The 14,332-nt window shown below is 50.0% G+C and overlaps 3 protein-coding genes across 3 annotated transcripts; all 3 read left to right on the forward strand.

Moving 5' to 3' along the window:
- Window positions 1-757: 757 nt before the first annotated feature.
- On the forward strand, window positions 758-2,407 carry SAPIO_CDS10352 (uncharacterized protein; the record flags this gene model as incomplete). Its single annotated transcript, XM_016783952.1, has 3 exons — window positions 758-1,092; window positions 1,173-1,668; window positions 1,724-2,407. 3 exons carry the CDS (start codon window positions 758-760, stop codon window positions 2,405-2,407), a joined length of 1,515 nt encoding a protein of 504 aa, XP_016638790.1.
- A 4,175-nt stretch (window positions 2,408-6,582) lies between these two features.
- Window positions 6,583-7,100, forward strand: SAPIO_CDS10353 (uncharacterized protein; the record flags this gene model as incomplete). The annotated part of the gene is made up of 3 exons (XM_016783953.1): window positions 6,583-6,637; window positions 6,695-6,959; window positions 7,019-7,100. The coding sequence occupies 3 exons, from the start codon at window positions 6,583-6,585 to the stop codon at window positions 7,098-7,100; spliced, it is 402 nt and encodes a 133-aa protein (XP_016638791.1).
- A 3,595-nt stretch (window positions 7,101-10,695) lies between these two features.
- Window positions 10,696-13,986, forward strand: SAPIO_CDS10354 (uncharacterized protein; the record flags this gene model as incomplete). Its single annotated transcript, XM_016783954.1, has 5 exons — window positions 10,696-10,779; window positions 10,847-11,273; window positions 11,347-11,763; window positions 11,828-12,324; window positions 12,409-13,986. 5 exons carry the CDS (start codon window positions 10,696-10,698, stop codon window positions 13,984-13,986), a joined length of 3,003 nt encoding a protein of 1,000 aa, XP_016638792.1.
- Between the last annotated feature and the right edge of the window lie 346 nt (window positions 13,987-14,332).

Consider the following 14,332-nt stretch of genomic DNA (forward strand, 5'->3'; position numbering starts at 1 on the left):
AAGCCTCCTCTGAATTGAATTTACGCCCACAGGAACAGGAGACCATGTTCATGGGCAGATGAAATTTGAAGCAAATCTTTTGGGCGAAGCAACTGTTCGATAAAAAAAAATAAAAATAAAAAATAAAATAAAAAAGTAGATATATCCAAAAAGTAGATGTATCCCCGGGGGGGGGGACAACACTGCCTAAAGAGTCAAATGAGCTATGAGGCATCAAGGCACAGCCACAAAATTTGCGATGCAGGCGGCCTTCTCGGACGGGAAGCACCGCCATTCCAGGAACCTGTACCGAGCGATGTAAAGCGTACATTGGCCCTGTGCCTCATTCCCAGCCAGGCTACAAGTCTGCCTCTAGGAGTCCCGAGAAAGAGGCCGGTGTGAGCATATCACTGACTTATCATAATGGTAGGATGGCAGGGCCGTTCTGATGGGCCCTGGCTCCAAACCTCGCTTGCACGCAGGATCGAACCAACATGCATAATTAAGCATTGATGAAACACTGTGTTGGTGATTTGTTTGCATTGACAGCCTCTGGGCCCGGCCCAGGCCCAGGCTTCCACGGCTGGCCTGGCTGCCTCCCTCTCAGAGGTGAGGGGTATTAATACCAGGTTGGTATATATTTATACTACAGACCATATCATCGACTCACCACGGGGATTGTTGGTGTGCACGAACGTCCATGAGCCAAACTACGAGCTAACTCTTATCGTCTCTGAGCAACTCTTATCATTACTTTTAGTTACGGACTCTATTAACAATGGAAGACCGCAAGGCGAGGCAGCGTACTATGCCGCTGGTGCCCGAACCGTTCCACATGCACGCCATCTCCAGGCAGTCGGTAGCCTTCAAAAGCGCCCTCCCCCGAATTGAGCCCATCGCCGAAATGTGGTGCCAATTTTGCCCAAACCTCGATATCCCAAAATACCGAGAGGGTCTGAGTGACACGAAGAAAACCGAACTTGACCAACGCGCGAGCAAGTTGTGTCGAAGGGCAGCAACGAACCACCTCTACAAGTCCTCCGAGTTTACTTGGGAGGTGTGTGCTTGGCACGATGCTTTTGCGTTGATTCACGATGATGAGGCCTTAAGGATGTAGGTATAGTATTAGAACTATCCTAGGAGTTGGAGACTTGGGTCTGGTTCGGAGAGACTAACCATCCGATACGACTCAGGGACAAGAAACCATATGAGTTTATCGAAAAGAGCAGCAATGGAGAAATAGACGTCAAAATCAAAATTCCAGATGCGACACTGGGCCTCAAGGCATATGATGATTATGACCTTGAGCATGGCTTCATATGTGGGATCACCGACTGTCCACACGATCATAAACAACCCGACAAACGACTCCACAAGGACAAACTCGGCGCCATGATGCACAACCCGAATTGTGGGCTTGTTGTGGATGGCGTATGGGGGAAAACCGATCTCGTGTTCCCTTTTGCTGTCTACGAGGCGAAGAAGCGAGCCCTGAGTTACGAAGCGGCCGAGGACCAGATCTATCACGCCTGTAGGACGTATCTGGCCATGCTGGATGACCTAGCTCGGAACCCGAACAACGTCTCGGAATACCAGACGGAAAAAAGCCACAGGTACCAACTTTTCGCATTTACGTCTTGTGGTTCTTATTGGGAGGTTTTCGTCGCCTTTAAGTTCCTGGAAACATGTGTAAGTCGAGAAGATCCTGGTGCTCATCTTGACCCACTTCGCACATCCCGCTAAGATCGGAGAGCAGACGGTGGAGACAATTTGGGAAGGAGATGTCAAGGAGTTCAGCCGTGCCTATGATTTGATATGCATAGTGGACCAGATACATGATTATGCCATCAATCAGCACCGTTCCTACGTAATGCAACACCTAGAAGCATGGTATGCCCGTCACGAGGCGATCCCTACGCCCGACCCTGGAGTATCCAAGCCTTCTGAGTCGAATCTCAAGGGAGTTCCGGATGGGCTTGACGACTTTGGTGACATTACCATGGACGATGCGGACGCGGACGCGAGCAACTCGAATCATCGCGATAACGACTCCAATGACTCTGATAACGACGCGACCGATCTGTTGTCTGATTTCAACCGTTATTCTAAAGAGCAAGTTACCGAAGAAATACTGAGAGAGCTCGTAGGGGAGGGGCCCGCATGGCTCCGTCTCAAAGAGAAGACAAAGATGGCCAAGTGGGACAAGGCACAGGAAACGAGAGCTCGCAACAGAGCGCTACGTGAACTCGCCAGGAGAGGAGCGTCGAGGCAGTCCCACCAGGTGAGTAGAGAGAGTGGAAAGAGTGGTTCAGGAAAGATCGGTAAACCTGAAGGGTCGAAGCGAAACCGGGTTCAGTCGCAGAAGGCACGAGAAGCTGCCACGAAAACAGCCATGAAGGCTGCCTTCGCTAATCTGTATCCAGATTAGAGCAACCCAGACCGACCGAGTTCCAAATTCCTGCTCGTAATGATTGTCTCAAACCGAGCAAAGAAATGACAGGGAGGATTTCAGTTTGTACTAGAAATATAGCGTAACTGATGAGTTCCAGTCGCCTCAAGCTCCGTATTACTGGCGGCAGGCGGCTATTAGAGCCCAAGCTGTCTGCAACCAAATACCAGCCTTAAATTTACATCCGTTCGCTTAATGCGCCCCTCTGAGAGTCATGAATATGAAACTGATGCCCAGGCCTCTGCTATACTACCGCTGAAAGAGCACCTTCTGATCCAGCAGTTACCTAGCACTTGTACCATTGCTCCTGGTCTGTGATGGCGCAAAGGGATTTTCATTTGGTTCGGCGGTTGATAACTTCTATTCGTTGCCAGAGGCTAGGGAGCGAGGGAGCAGATTGGGCTACAGGATGTGGTTCCCCGCACTTCTCCAAAGTCAAGAATGGCCTGTAGCTCTATTAGAAATAGACCGCAGCTCGGGGTCGCGACACCCATTTGATTACATGATATCTAACTGGACTCTCGTCTGGTTGCTTCCAGTCTGCTACGCTTTTGTGTTTCTATATGTGGAGGCCCATGAATGTAGGCCTCGATCTCCGAATTTGTTGACCGAGAACACTAGATGTGACACAGTCGCCCACATCCTCGCCTGGGCTAATCTGATCCAGCAGTAGAAACACAATCCCAGATACCAATTCATATTTAAACATTCAATGTTGTATCGCTTGGAGACATTCAGTCAACCACTCTTCCCTCTATTAATTTAACCCCAAGTCCTCTGACACACGTCTCACGCTCTCACCCTCGATCATTTCGCCAATTGCCATCCCTCGTCCCGTTCCGAAACGGACGAAACCAAGGCTGCTGGAAAAAAAAATGAGAGATTGTAGACTCCATCCACAAGCATTTTGTCTATGACCATCCGTGGCTTATGCATCATTCCTGCGTTGCTTGCTGGGCCCATCCAGATGGGTCGCTACAAGCGAGTTGCGGCCATGGGCGGCGTTCTTGGCCAGATTCCCCAGGGCAGAGAGTTTCTCAAGGGCCTGAAAATGGACACCCATTTTGTAAGCTCTCTCATCTTCGACTCGGCCTGACTGAGTTCCAAAACCGAAGCGGAATATTTTCATTAATGCTTCATTTTTTAGGCAGTATTTGTACTTTGCTGGGCGCAATCGCCGGCACCTCTACCTTTCGAGAGAGCAGCGACGATTACACGATCAGTGCACTATGTTGGCTTGATAAACGCAACTTGTACCCCCAAGACCCTGCAAGTTAGACTTCTCGGTATCGCGGACCCTCAGCATCGGTTAGAAGCTCTTTGCGAATACACCTGTGATTCAAGATCCAAGCGGCCCTGCTCATTTTGTTACAGCAAGGTCTGCGATGTGAGTATATAACCAAACTATCTTCTACCTACTAGGCCATCAAGTGTCGTCATACTCACTCCAATCAGATCAGGGTTGTGTCAAGACATATAGGACCTTTCGGGACACCCACGTAGGGAGTCACATGCGAAACTGTGCCGTATTGCGTGGGCTGCTACTACAATACCCAGAGCAAGATCCGCTGCAATGCCCGCCGTTATCTTAGCCTTTGGGAATGCACGATCAACCATAGCAAGAGGGGTCATGCTATTGGTTGCTTCGCTGCAGATTTGGATAATTTCACTCCTGGCTTAGCGCTCACTTCCACCACCCCGAGTGCTCTAAGTGACGTGGCTTGCAACATTTGTCGCCTCTGTGAAAAGGATACATTGATGCAGTGGAAGAAACGCGTCCAGGATGACGTGGAGAGGACCATGAACGCCATGATATGCTCTGAAAGCTTGATATGTGCGGATTGGAAGATGGGATCTTCGGTGGTGGGTCTGCCGCGAATGCAACGGGTTGTGCAATGATAAGATTCATTCTTGTTTTGGAAGTCATCAAGCCCGCGGAGGTTTACCCAGATTATAATTCTGACCAAGCCAGTCTGTGGTCAGACACTCTGGTGTGAAGTATTCGACTACGGATACGCTTTAGCAAGGACGTTGATGGGGAAAAGGCCCGGCAAGCAAAATTGGTCGGGAATGAGCATACTGTTATGCCGCGAGAATGGTTTGAGAAGTAGGAGGAGTTAATATTTGTATGAAGGTGAAGTATCTCGCTGCCCGCGTCTAGGATGTCATTTCCGAAACAGGCTGGCAAGATACCTGAGGCAACATTTCAGGGGCATTCCGCGGTTTCCCTGACAGCGAGACCGCTCCAGATTCATGTTCGCCGTTTTCTCCCCGCATTTACTCTACGCCTTTTAACGCCTCATAGTCTTAAATACTAAGATAATAATGGAACCCGCTATCTATTCCCTTGACGGTACTATCAACGATTTTTTTTACCTCTCATCTCACGGTAACCCGGCAGCAATGTGACCAACTTGCTCTGCCCCTCGCCAGCGGTCCCGTCACTCCTGTTCCCATCCAGGGCTCATTTAGCTACACGGTGATGGCAGGCACGGATCAATCTAAGATTATCCAGTTTCGAGATGGGGAGTCAGACTTGGATACAAGAATCTTGGACGTAGCCAGGCAAATTCACAGACAAATTATCGCCAACTATACTTTTCACGGAAAGATTGGTGAATCACTCTCTGTCTACTTGATGGAAAACCTCCCTGGAACCCCCTATATCTCAGCGACACTAGATGGGCCCCAGCATTCGAACACCGTAACTGATTATGCCCTGTACGTCGAGCTCCGTGGTTACGCTAAGCTCTGCTAATTTGACTAGGTTCTTCGCGGCATCGTGGAAGGGAAGGCAATGCGTAGCCCAAGAAGATGTCCAGGCTATCCAAAGCGAGTATCAGTCAAAGCTGGGGCGTCTTTCCCAGACTCTCCCCTCCCGCTTTCGAGAGAAGTTAGACAGGGTCTGCGCGGAGCTCCCATTGCTATTCATGCCGACCTATCCTCTGGCGCTCAATCACGGTGATCTCTGTGAGATGAACATCCTTGTAAATTCGGATACTGGCCACATTACGGGCGCGATTGACTGGGCTGAAGCTCAAATCTCTCCATTTGGAATTTCACTCTGGGGCCTTGAGAATGTGCTGGGCTCTATGAACCATCTGGGGTGGCACTACCATCCCCAACATCACTCACTTCGGGAGCTGTTTTGGAAGACTTTTGAAGTGGAAGTTGGAGGTATTTCGGAACATGATAAGAAGGCAATCCAGATCGCGAGAATGGCGGGTCTGTTTCTCCATTACGGCTTTGACTGGGTTGATGGAAGCTATCGGCCCACGGAGGAGGGAACTTCATCCTTCAAGTATCTCAACGCGTTCTGTGCAAGTGATAGTTGATTTTCCGGGGGTGGCCTGCATAGCTATTGGGAAAATGATCTGGTTCCGCGGTGTTTTGTCATTGTCCCTTCTACGTACTACTGAAAGGATCTGGGCCACCATCAAACATCTGTCCACATGTATTTTAGCTTCGGCTGCGGGCTGTTTAATGTTCAAACTGTACGAAGTTCGTGTCGGCCTTAACATTCCAAATCTCCAGGTTCCGGATAAGCATTGACTTTTTGTGTTTCAGCTATCTCAGCTTCGCCCCGTGGGCGAATCGCTTTTGTTCGTGCAATCCTCCTCAGTCTGTGTTGGGATTATTGAAGCTGGAACCCTCCGATCTAAGGTTACCCGTGCGCAAGTTTCAATTCCCCCCCGCTCCGATCCGGGCTATTTTTAAGGTTGTGAACGTCTGTGCCCAGCTCGTATGTGGAGTGAGTGCCGAGGAAGATCCTTGCGCTGAAACGATTTGCGCCTCGTAGATCTCCCGAGGAGCCTATCGCATCACTTGTATGAGAGCATGGAACCGGACCTACGGGCTTGCGAATGGAGTCGCACCACCAAGGATCCAAGCTCGAGAAACGAAAATTCTTAAACTCAAAAGAGGTTGGAAAAGGGAATCCGTTCTTCATCACAAACATTGAATTATAAAAGGAGGGCATTCCCCAAGCAAGCGATATTGAAAGACTGGAATCTACCAGGCGTCCGCGATACCTCGAGTAATCACTTCTCGCATTTTTCTTTATGACCTGGAGTCATCATTTGCATTTCTTCAAGCTATCTTTTATAATCCTTCTTCTTTTCTAGTCTTGATTCACCTTTTCGATACCCGCGAAAATGCATTTCTATACCGCTCTTGTCCTCCTCTCCGGTGCGGCATTCACCAGTGCAGGTATGTTGTCCATTCTCTCCGCTGCCCACAAATCTCACCAACTAACGACTGGACTAGCAACCATCCAAGCCCGTCAGAACTTTGCCTGCACCGCGGCTCGCGTCCGTATTCTGGGTGCTCTCAACGATGCGGATACTGCCATCGAGCAGATCCAGGACCCCGCCACCCAGGCTTCTGCCGCCGCAGCCCTTGAACAGGCTCAGGGTGGCGTCCAGGAGATTGCACAGGCCATTCTTGCTGGTCAGACTCCGCCTGCAAGTGGAAGGTCAGAAGTCGAGGCTGGGCTAACCGCCCTAGGCCAGTCATTGAGTTCTGCCAACTCGTAAGTCTAGGTGTTTTCCAGAATAATTTTTGTCAGCGAGGGCTAATGATGTTGTGCAGGGCGGATTCTGCTGTTCTGGAGGCACAGGAGGCCTTGGACGATGCGGTTGCTGCTGGTCAGGACGTCGTTGCTCGATGCTAGATGTTCTACTCTCATGAAGGGGCAAGGGACCGTTGTGGTGTGGAGGAATGGAGTTGCAAATGTCAAACATCAAAGAGCGAAACCTGGATTGCCATTCTTCCCCCAATGTGAGACGTCAGACCCGTTTTATTCTCCGGAGTCAGAATAAAATCAACAAACTTCGCGATGCTCCTTTCATATCTAAATATACCTATATATACCACGCGTACCCTGCCCCTCTAATTACCCCTCGAGAGGTCAGATTCCTTGAATCCCCGCTGCTCGCGTATCTGAACAACTCGCTTGTATGTTTGTATGCTTGTCTACCAATGCCAGCCTGAAACGGATGAGTCAAGTCTATGCACATGCTAATGCGCGAACTGGAACTCCAATCGCTTGTTTCCTGCGTCTATAGATGCGTCGAGATATCGCCGCTTTTCGTCGTCGGACATGGCTTCCCATTGCCTTCTCTTACCGCGGTTACGCCAGACATAATCCTTAACAATCAAGTAAAGCAGGATATTAAAACAGGTGATAGTGATCAAGTATCGGTTTCCTCTTTGATACTGAGGCTTGTCATTAGATTGGTAAACGTTTGACCCTATCATGCCGGCCGTCTGTACAGACATGTTGTAGATTGCCGCCGAAATAGTTCGCAGTTTAACAGATAAATTAATTTATTATTTATAAAAATAATATTTAATTAATTTCATTAATAATCTTACTTTTTATAATTTTTATAAGATTTTATATATTTACTTATTATATTTCTTAAAAGTTTTAAAATAAAGATAAATATTATTAGAATATATAATTATAAAGTTATTAAAGTGTTTTTATAAAATATAATTATTTATTATTTAAAAACTTATAAAAGCATTTATTAATCTAAAAAAGATATTCCTGAGTTCGTCACTGCGAGGCGCACCATATTCAGAGCTGTACCCTCATCCGACAGAATGTCCATCGTTCCATCAAGTTTATTGACATCAACTCACAAACTGTGGTCCCATATCCAGAGAGACGAGAGGTGGATTATATTGCGCTGAGTTACATCTGGGGACATGTGGATAAGAGGTCTTATGAAGTCGGCTCGAAGATTCGGGATGCGCCCAGAACCATTATGGATGCGATGTCGATGACCAAAAGTCTTGGGAAAGACCACCTCTGGGTTGATACCATTTGCACCGACCAGGGGGACCACGAAGATGTCTTTAGACAGCTTGGTATCGCCCACGCGATTTATGGCGGCGCCTGGGCTACTCTGATCAATCTGTCTGGGAAAGGTGCTCATGACAGGTTGCCAAGGGTATTAACTAAAGGAAAAGTATCGAACGGCACTTAGGAGCAGATCGAGTCGTCAGTTTGGGGGAAGCGTGGCTGGACCTTCCAGGAATATCTACTCTCCCCACGATGCATTTACTTTACCGACCACCAAGCATACTACCAGTGCAACGTCTTCAAGCATGTGAGTCGTTCAACGATGTCAATTCCCATCCCTACTCCAAGAAGGACTTAGGAAGGGATTCCTTGAAGCAAAGGCATGATCCTTCGTTTATTGACACCAGCCTACCCACGCCTATGGAAGGCCTAACAGGAGCTGATTCATCCAACCCTGTGATTTCGACAATACTGATAAAAGACCACGGCGCGGGTACCAAGTTGGCCGATATACTATCTTTTGCAGAAGCTTTAAGGCTATATTATACTCTGGTGGAAGACTATTCTGACAGGACTCTCTCGTTCGACGAGGATGCTATCCACGCCTGTTCCGGTATTGTAGATAAGCTTGAAGAGCGATATTTCTCGTTGGGGTTCTTCAAGGGCATACCGCGAGATTTCCTCGTCTACGCCCTTTTATGGCATCACTTCAGTATGATCTCTCCTGTGTGAAGAAGGAAAGGGTTTCCATCTTGGTTTTGAGTGGGGTTGGAGGGGAAAGCTGAGCGTGCAACACCCCTTCTCTGGTACAGGACACCCCAACCCTACATGCAACTATTCGAGACAAGGAATGGGCAAAGGACACCTGCGCAAGCCTACCCCCCAGCGGAAACCTGTCCCTTCCCTACTGAATACACTTTTACACTCAAGGATGAGGTCATTTTTCGAGCTACGAAGGTGGCGAGCTCAGCTATTGGTTCCGTTGACAGCCGTCTGGCCGAGGATGAGGGTATGCTGCTCGCCGATGGGGTTTGGCTTGAAGTGTACTTCGACTCCCGTCCGGCTTGGTGGCGACGAAAGAGGAAGCCGAACAAGAGCGCGTTGCCTAGGTTAAATTCGCTCGATACGACGCTTGTAAAGTTTGACTCTAATTTCTTTCTGCGAGGCGTCTTTGACGGCTCATTAAGAAGTCGGCGTAGCGCATCAGTACGGTAGAGGAGCCGGGCCAGGCGATTGTGAATCGTCAGTCGAAGAGCCAAGTGATAGCGAACATAGCATTGGAGAACCGTGCGAAGGCCAATCGAGCAATGGCATCGAGAGCGAGTATAGTTATGACGATTCTGGGAAGCATCGTTGGAGTTTATCGTTCTAACTTGGGACAGGGGAGTTGCGTCTAGGATTGGTTTTTTGAAAACTCCCTTTCCTTTTCACCGTCAACCGGACTTTTGGGGCCGTAGCCGATTTACACTTGAAACCTTTTATCTCCAGTAGTAGGATCTCAAGCAGCGTCGACATGAATACATTTGCATTGTGTTTGGAGAGGAGAAATGATTTAATGGCCGATTGGAAACGGCACAACTTCGAGAATTGATCCAATGGTCATAACGGCCTTTGTGGGAGGTCGGGAAGTCAATGGTCAGTGGGAAACTGCACTACATCGCCGGGCTTCACTGGTAAGGATGTTACGATCCTATCACCCGTCCGGTATATGGGTTAGGGGGGCGGGTACGAAGTACAGCTGGTGTTGATAGGATCATCACTCTTTTTATCGTCTGATCTCTTTCCCTGTGTGTCAGCGGTCTGTGAGCGCCTGCCTTCAGCTGTGTGTCTCTGCGCCCTGGGCCTGATAAAGAGCGGCCCGTCCCCACATGGGCCGAGATTTTCGTCCGAAAGTCTGGGCACCGGCCGGCCGTTCGACTACGACGCTGACGGCCTCGGCTCACCATGTATTGGCCAGCTCTGACTACGACGCTGACTACCATCGCCCCACGATATAGGATGGGAATCTTCAAACTCCCACGCATGTCTTACATATTGATTTCAATCAGCAATTTAAGTAAGCCTAGGGTTCCAATGCAGGGTCTTATGACCAACTTCCAGGGGTACGGCCTCTGCCAAGACATCATCATCACCATGCAATATTCGGACGAAGCTTCGGTCGAACCAAAAAAGAAAAAAAAAATTACTGAACAGAGATGAATGAGGGCCAAAATGAGAGTTCGCAGATTCAAGGAGCCTCACGGTTTCTTCCGCAGCGGTTATGGCTTGGGAAAGATAAATAAGGGCACTTCCGGCCGTGTAAGAAGGGTCGAAGACGCTCTTCATCTCGACGTGTACAGGAGTGCTCAACATAAGCACCTGCGTGAAGCGCTGTTAATATTGTTTCTTTGGCCTGCTCATTATTTATACACACTTATTACATCTTTTGACCACTGCGGCTGCAGTCTCCGCTACAATGGGCCGTTTCCTTCTGCTCCTAACGGCCCTACTGCTCGCACCCGTCTATGTACGGGCACAAGCTGTCTTTGCCCATTTCATGGTATATTCTTTGGCCCATCTATATTGCATGATGGCTTTTCAGGTGTATTAACCCACCAATCCTTCAGGTCGGTAATACCGAGACCCTCAGCCAAGGGGACTGGGAGAACAACATGCGCCTTGCCCAGGAAGCCCACATTGACGCCTTTGCCTTGAACATGGCCTACGACTGGCCTCACAACCGCCGCTCAGTCTCTAGAGCCTTTGCCGCTGCGCGTGCCCGCAACTTCAAGCTCTTCTTCTCCTTCGACTACGCTGGCAACGGACCGTGGGACGTCAACGAGGTGCTTTTCTTTCTCAACACCTATGGACGAGACTCAGCGCATTGGCAGCACCAAGGCCGGCCGTTTGCATCGACCTTCGAGGGCCCCGACCAAGCTGATGATTGGATCGATATCAAAGCGCAGACGGGATGTTTCTTTGTACCGGACTGGTCGTCGATGGGGGCCGGGCCGGCTATGCAGCTAGGCGGTGGTGTTGCCGATGGGCTTTTCAGTGAGTATTGTCCACGCTTTCCCACTTTCATCTTAGCCCATGATTATGACTGGTTTTAACATGAAAAAAACAGGTTGGGCTGCCTGGCCATATGGAGTATCAGACATGACCACCTACGTCGATGCTTCATACCTCCAGGCTCTTAACGGGAAACCGTATATGATGCCAGTATCGCCTTGGTTTTTCACCAACTTGCCGGGCTATAACAAAAACTGGCTCTGGAATGGGGATGATTTATGGTATCATCGGTGGCAGCATGTGTGGAGCGTGAGGCCCGAGTGGGTGCAAATCATCAGCTGGAACGACTTTGGTGAGTCGCATCACATCGGGCCCCTCGACGATAGGCAGTACGAGGCATTCGACGTCGGGAGGGCGCCATTCAACTACGTGGTAAATAAGCCCCATGATGGTTGGCGAGTACATCTCCCCTATGTAATCGACACGTACAAGAACTTGCGGCCAGCAATCGGCCGAGAAAGTGTCGTCTCCTGTATGTGGTAGCCCTTTCCTTTCCCTTTTCGACCGACATGAGTGCAAACTCACAAGCTTCCCAGGGTTCCGGCAGACCCCAGGCAGGGCGTGTGATAGTGGAGGCACGACGGGAAATACGGCGAGCCAGCTGCAGATAGAACTTGACCCAGCGTCCGTCCTCGGCGACCGCGTATTCGTCACAGCTCTGCTTGATCGCCCGGCCCAGCTACGTGTCGGCGGCTGGATCATCAACGAATGGGACCATGAACCTAGAGAAGGGATCGGGTTGTATCACCATAGTATCCCGTTCAATGAATCTATTGGCCTCGAGTCAGGCGTCAGCGTATCGCTTTGGAGGAACAACGCACCGTTCCTAACGGTCAACTCGGGAGCAGCAGTCTCGAGCGCTTGTCCCGACTCCGTTATGAACTGGAACCCTATCGTCATATCCGGGCAATCGAGTAGTACCAGCAATGTCAGGGCTTCTCTTAGTCTCTCAGAACAAGCTTGTGTTGAGGGAACCGGGACTGATAATGGAGGATTCCGGCAACTTTGCGAATTTACGTGCAAATACGGATATGTAAGTTGCTGATACGCAACATTGCGATACCAATACCTCAAAAACTAAGGATCGTGCAGATGCTAACCCTTTCGTGCCTAATAGTGTCCTGTGAGCGCGTGCACATGCACTCTTATGGGTCCGAGGGAGACCCCGCCGCCCCTTGATCCCGGTGTTAGCAAGCCAGGATATCCAGCGAATGGAGACGCCAACTATGGCGGCCTCTGCTCCTTCGCTTGCAACTGGGGCTTCTGTCCGGAAGCACAATGCTCGACGTCGCCTCAACCACCGTTCATCCCATTACAATCGCCTTTCGCCTTCCCGGCTTGCATTTCGGGTAGAGGGCAAGGAGACGGTCGTTGGGACGGGCTTTGTGACTATGGATGCCACTTTGGGTTCTGTCCCATGCACAGATGCCAATGCGTGGCAACCGGCCATCTCATCGTGCCGCCGACTCCGAATGGGCCGGGATTTAGCAGCACCGGCGAAGAGGACTACGGTCTTTGCGCCTTCGCTTGCGGTCGCGGATACTGTCCCACAGGCTGCGCCGATGCTCAGTGGCCTATTCTTCGTGCCGGCGGTCCTCCCGATACCCGCTTTTTGGCATTCGGCGATTCGTATTCTACGGGAGTCGGTGCCGGAGACCCGTTGGGCAGTCAGTTTGATCCACAGAATCGATGCATGAACTCTGTTAATTCTTATCCCCGCTATCTCCGGAGGGCACTCGATGGACTTCCGACATTCGAATCTAGCGATATCTCCCACGTCGGCTGCACGGGGGCGATATCCCGAGATATCTCAGTGCCAGACAAGGACGGCCGTACGGCCCAAATTGACCTTGTTGCGAACAACGGCGACCTCAATCTAGCCGGATGGGCAACCTTGTCGATCGGGGGAAATGACTGTGGGTTCGGAAACGTCGCAGAATCCTGCCTGTTTGTGTACAGCGAGTCAGGCTGCAGAGAGGCAATCCGACAAGCCAGAGATGAGCTAATCCCTGACTTGCGTCGTAAGATCCTCGCAACTTACTTGGATATCTTGACGGGTGCACTGAACAAGCGGTTCCTGCTGATCGTCACCGGCTACCCAAAGTTCTTCAACGAGAACCCTGCCAACTGCCGCAATGGGGACAGTTGGCAATGGTTCTATCCATGGGGTGGCCTCCTCTCCGATGATCGGAGAATAGAAATCAACGCTTTGGTTGGGGAGGCAAACAGAAGGATAGAGGAAACCGTCCAAGAAGTGCGCGAGAGACTCAGTCGAACTGGGAACCGGCAGATCAAGTTTTTCCCCGTGGATCACCTATACGAAGGCCATAGGTTCTGCGAAGACTCCCCGGCTGACTGGCAAGAGGAGTCCTGGTTCCACCACATTATGTCCTACGACAAGCTCCCCGCCGGAAACTTGATTCCTCCTGGAGGCGGTCCGCCGATGGATCTAAGAGAGCATGCGCGGACATGTAGCCAAATCCAGTATGACCAAGACGAGTGGGCCGAGCGGATTCTCTGCAGAATTGCTGTTGACGTGTCAAACGGAACCCTTGAGGATCCTCTTCTCCCCGGGCCACTCGACGTTTGGCATGTCATCAAGGCAATGCACCCCAGAAGCATTGGTAATAACGCAGTCGGACAAGCTATCTTTGAATATCTTAAGACGCTCCCCCAGGTAGATGGATGGCAGTAGCTAAGACACTGGGATGGGGAGGAGATACGGATAGCAGTTTTGGATGTTGTCGAATTTTCTTTGCTCTTAAATGCTCGGCGTATCTCTTTATCATCGCAGCAAACAGCAACAAGACTGGTGTTCAATTAGGTGGTTGTTAGGCAGCGCCCAACCATGGTGTTGGTGCAAGAACTTTGCCATTAGTTATCTTGCCTTAGTACCTGAGCATCAATCCGGAGTGCTTAGTTGACGCAGAAGCTGACATCTCTCAAGAAAGATTAAGTATCTTGACTTTGCCTAGTCTGAATAGCCGTGGCCGAAATATATACTGTGTCTGAGAAGTAGGCTATCAAAGACTACTCCTAAA

This window comes from Scedosporium apiospermum (genome assembly GCF_000732125.1).
Source record: "Scedosporium apiospermum strain IHEM 14462 chromosome Unknown SEQ_SAPIO_0165, whole genome shotgun sequence".
Taxonomy (NCBI): domain Eukaryota; kingdom Fungi; phylum Ascomycota; class Sordariomycetes; order Microascales; family Microascaceae; genus Scedosporium; species Scedosporium apiospermum.